The sequence below is a fragment of the Gymnoscopelus microlampas genome, assembly GCF_963454915.1.
Source record: "Gymnoscopelus microlampas genome assembly, chromosome: 18".
Lineage (NCBI taxonomy): Eukaryota > Metazoa > Chordata > Actinopteri > Myctophiformes > Myctophidae > Gymnoscopelus > Gymnoscopelus microlampas.
In genome coordinates, this window is record NC_139955.1 from 28,388,767 (window position 1) to 28,393,152 (window position 4,386).

General features: G+C 39.5%; 1 protein-coding gene across 1 annotated transcript; it reads right to left on the reverse strand.

The window, feature by feature from the left end:
* Positions 1–259: 259 nt before the first annotated feature.
* Positions 260–3,713, reverse strand: LOC311033592 (uncharacterized protein; the record flags this gene model as incomplete). Its single annotated transcript, XM_084041171.1, has 6 exons — positions 260–935; positions 1,625–1,731; positions 1,878–2,011; positions 2,169–2,321; positions 2,653–2,751; positions 3,482–3,713. 6 exons carry the CDS (start codon positions 3,711–3,713, stop codon positions 788–790), a joined length of 873 nt encoding a protein of 290 aa, XP_083897297.1. The 3' UTR covers positions 260–787.
* Positions 3,714–4,386: the final 673 nt, after the last annotated feature.

The window sequence follows — 4,386 nt, forward strand, 5'->3', positions numbered from 1 at the left end:
ATGATCTAAAAACTTCACCTGCATCTGTTTAAGAAAGTAGGTAGCTGATATATAGCACTTTTACCTTAGCGCGAGGTATACTCTTGGTTGCTTGTTTTCGCAGGAAATGCACTTAAGACTTCTGGTGATTAGTAGTTTTGTTCCCTACCTATGTTGAATGCACTTATTGTAAGTCGCTTTGGATAAAAGCGTCTGCTAAATGACTGTAATGTAATACTGCAGCAGCCTGGTGGCCAGAGAGAAACATTGTCAATTCAATTCAATTCAATTCAATTCAATTCAATTCAATTCAATTCAATTCAATTCAATTCAATTCAATTCAATTCAATTCAATTCAATTCAATTCAAAGCGGCTTTATTGGCATGAAAAAAAAATGACGTTTACATTGTCAAAGCAAAAATGAAACAAACCAATTGACAATCAAAAATGTATGTAATATTAAAAGGGAATAAAGAGATGGGTCAAACAGAGTGTATTACTTTGCATTAGAAAAACTAGCTTAGAAAAACAGAAGAATTGTGCATTTGCTGTTAGAAACAGGCCACATCTGGTCCCCTAGTCTATATGAACAATGACATGGTATTAAAATGTAACAAACGGCTGTTAAGTTCATGTTATTCTCATTGGCCCCCCTTTAATAATTTAAGTATTGTAATGTAATATCTACAGTGCATATTGGGTAGAATTACAAGGCAGTAAAACCAAAGCAAACACATAAACTACTACATGTGAATGAATACACCCATCAACAAACCAGCTCGATACATTGTGAAAATGATGATTTCATTACAAAATTCTTTCACAGATCCAATTGTTATTTTGAGAACATGGATTGTCAAACCATCCTTTCACACCTGCATTCCACAACACAGCACAGTCACCGTCTTCTACCCCTTGTTGAAACTTGTTATCTGGTTCACCAGGGGCCCAGTACCTGATGAAGTAGAAACATTGAACACATTACAATACTGTTATATGTTTTCCCCTCTAAATATTTTGTTTGTTAAACATGATATCATATTAGTTACACATGAACTGGATAGTGATAGAAAATATGTATAATTGTCATAATAACATTTAATACCATTTAGACAAAGGCAGCAAATATGTGAAATATAGTTAAAGAGGTGGTGCCATGGTTTTGCACTTTTTCTGTTTTTCATGTGTCTATGAGGTTGATAGAACTTCATTAAGCCCCCTGGTGGTGTTTTTGTGGTGTTTTATGTCTTCTCTGACTATTTTGAGTTTCTACCTGGAAGCTGAAACCTTGAGGTTTACAGCGCTTTAGTGACATAGTAAAAACATACCCTCCCCCTCATTATCATAACACAACAGGTGTGGGCATGAGGGGGAGGAGGGACTAGGACAGGTGGGTGGTGCTAAGGTGGTGGAGGAGGTGCTAAGGTGAGAACCAGGTATACTTAATGAACTGGAGGCGTGTCCACAGAAAAACATAATTTTAACACTTTCTGTACACTTTTTAAAAAAAAATCTTCCTCGTAGTATAACCATAATACCTGATGATTATGTTTTAGGGGGGGAAAAATCATTGAAAATCACGGCACCCCGTCTTTAAAATGTTAGTTGAAATAAAGAAAAGTGAAACGTAAGGTAACGTCTTACGTAGGTGTGGTCAGTGGGGTTCCATCTACCCACTTCCAGACTCCGTCTCTGTCAGTCAAACCCAGCCACATGTTCTCGTCTTTGTCAGTAACTCTCTTAACAAGGTCCTGGACAGAAAATATGCTGGTTACTGAAGTACAAACTGTACAGCACACACATGCACCCATGCACACACGTGCACGCACACACACACACACGCACGCACACGCACACGCACACACACACACACACACACACACACACACACACACACCTGTTTTTCTTTGCTGTTTATGACCAACAGGTCTGATTGTTTGTCTCTACAGTATTGTCTGCTCTGCTCCCAGGTTTTCCTCACAGTAGAGACGTAATGACACACGCCATCATCAAATGTAAATCCATATTGTTCTGACAACAAAATAATAAGGTTAGCAACTGTTTGCTCATATTAATGGTAAATGATGAACAACATGATATAACAATTAATACAAATAGTGCTCATATTAATGGTAAATGATGAACAACATGATATAACAATTAATAAAAATAGTGATGTCTCACTGACCACAGAGTCTCTTCTTCAGGTCTTGTCGCTCTTTAGCTGCATTGGTATAGTTGGACTGTAGCTGGTCAAACCTGGACTGTATCTGATCCTTCTGTTCAGTTACATTGTTATATCTGGACTGTAGGTAGTTTTTCTCTGTATTCAATTCAGAATCTGCAAGAAGGAAAATCAACAGACTAATGAGCTTTACTCTGCCCTACAAAGGCAAAGTGCAGTAACTACGTTTTTGGACACACCAATTTATTTGTGTATCCCAAAGGTCAAATTAGCCTTCTGATTTTGGGGGCTGAACAATTACCTCAAGAACAGATGTACATTTATTGTAAAATCACTTCGCCAATATGTCTTCTCATTTCTCATCTCATCAAAATTTTCAGTGATTTCTTTCTTAGTAGTTACTGCTAAGTATTTCAATCAACAGCCATCAACACTATTTCAGACACACATATACATGTAAAGATAGTGTTTATAGAATGATACTCACACTTTATGACCAGACCAATGATGACAGCCAATAGAAGACTCAGCAGCACCAGACACACTGCAGCAGTTCTGGAATGATTGTTCTTTGACTGATGAGAGGCTGAAAAACATAAGACAAACCTATGAGGATACTACAGATGGTTTTAACAAGTTATGATGCTTTATGACAGAGAACAAGTCATTTAACCCATTAAGACCTGAGGCCGATTATAAAAATGCCTTCTAAATCAGTAGTCAGTAGTAAGCAACCGTGCTTTTGCTGTGTCTGCTGCTCCCAGGCTCTGGAATGATCTTCCCCTTCACATTCGATCCGCCCTGCTTAAGACTCACTTTTTCGACTATTTTGACTTGCACCTCCTGTTCGATTTTTTGTTTGATTGCATTTGATTGTATTTGGGGCGGCAGTGGCTCAGGGGTAGAGTGGCCGGGTAGAGTGAGCTGGAAAACCGCAAGGTTCCCAGTTTGATCCCGGGCTGGGGCGCTCCCCTAGAGTTAGTCGAAGTGTCCTTGAGCAAGACGCTGAACCCCTAATTGCTCCCGATGAGCAGGTTGGTGCCTTGCATGGTTTCCTCCGCCATTGGTGTATGAATGTGTGTGTGAATGGGTTAATGGCACAATCAATGTAAAGCGCTTTGGATAAACGCGCTATATAAATTGCACCATTTTCCATTGTATTTAATTTTATTGTTTTGTTGACTACAGTTATTTTTTTAATTGTGCTATTTAAATAAAGTTTGATTTGATTTGATTTGAAAGTTTTTCCTTTGATGTGTCAAAATTATGGTGGTGTTCCAGATGTGTTAGTGAATCATTGTAGGATGTATTTGTACCTTCATTCTGCTCCTGTGCTGTGTTCTTCTGCACAGCATCCTGCTGTGTCCCAGGGTCAAGGTCAAGGTCGTCTGCAGTGACATAGATGTCTACTATCCTCTCTTCTTTCTCCCCCCTTTCCTCTATCTCCTGCTCCCTCTCTCCTCTCTCCTCCATCTCCTGCTCCCTCTCTCCTCGGCCATATCTGACCTTCTTTGTCAGGTCTGGTATGGCGTACACGTCCTCACTCATTCTGGTTAATCTTCAAACTAAATTCCGTTGTGCAACTTGTTGTAAAACAGAAGTCACAAAAGAGGAAGTTCACATTATTATTCAATATTCTAAAACCTCACTTCACGCCCACAGGTTTCAGAAACGCTGAGAGAGGTCTATCGCGTGTTCCTGCTGTTGTACGTTATTAAAAGCTGAAACAGAAGTCACAAAAGAGGAAGTTCACATATTATTCAATAATCTAAAACCACACTTCACACCCACAGGTTTCAGAAACGCTATCTATCTATCTTTAAAAACAGACTCATCAGGAGGGGAACATAAGGAAGACTTTTGGGCATGGTGCTTGGGCTCTGGTTGGCTCCTATGTGCATGTGCCTGCATGCACATAAAGAGCTTTACAGAGGTTAGACAAAATGGAACAAATGTCACGTTGTGAGCAACTGACTGTCACAGTAAATTCTCAATATCATCAGCAATGATCTTGGTAAATTCACAACTATCAAACATTATGTTACAGCACAAACACACACACACACACACACACACACACACACACACACACACACACACACACACACACACACACACACACACACACACACACACACACACACACACACACACGAACACACACACACACACACACACACACACACACACACACACACACACACACACACACACACACACA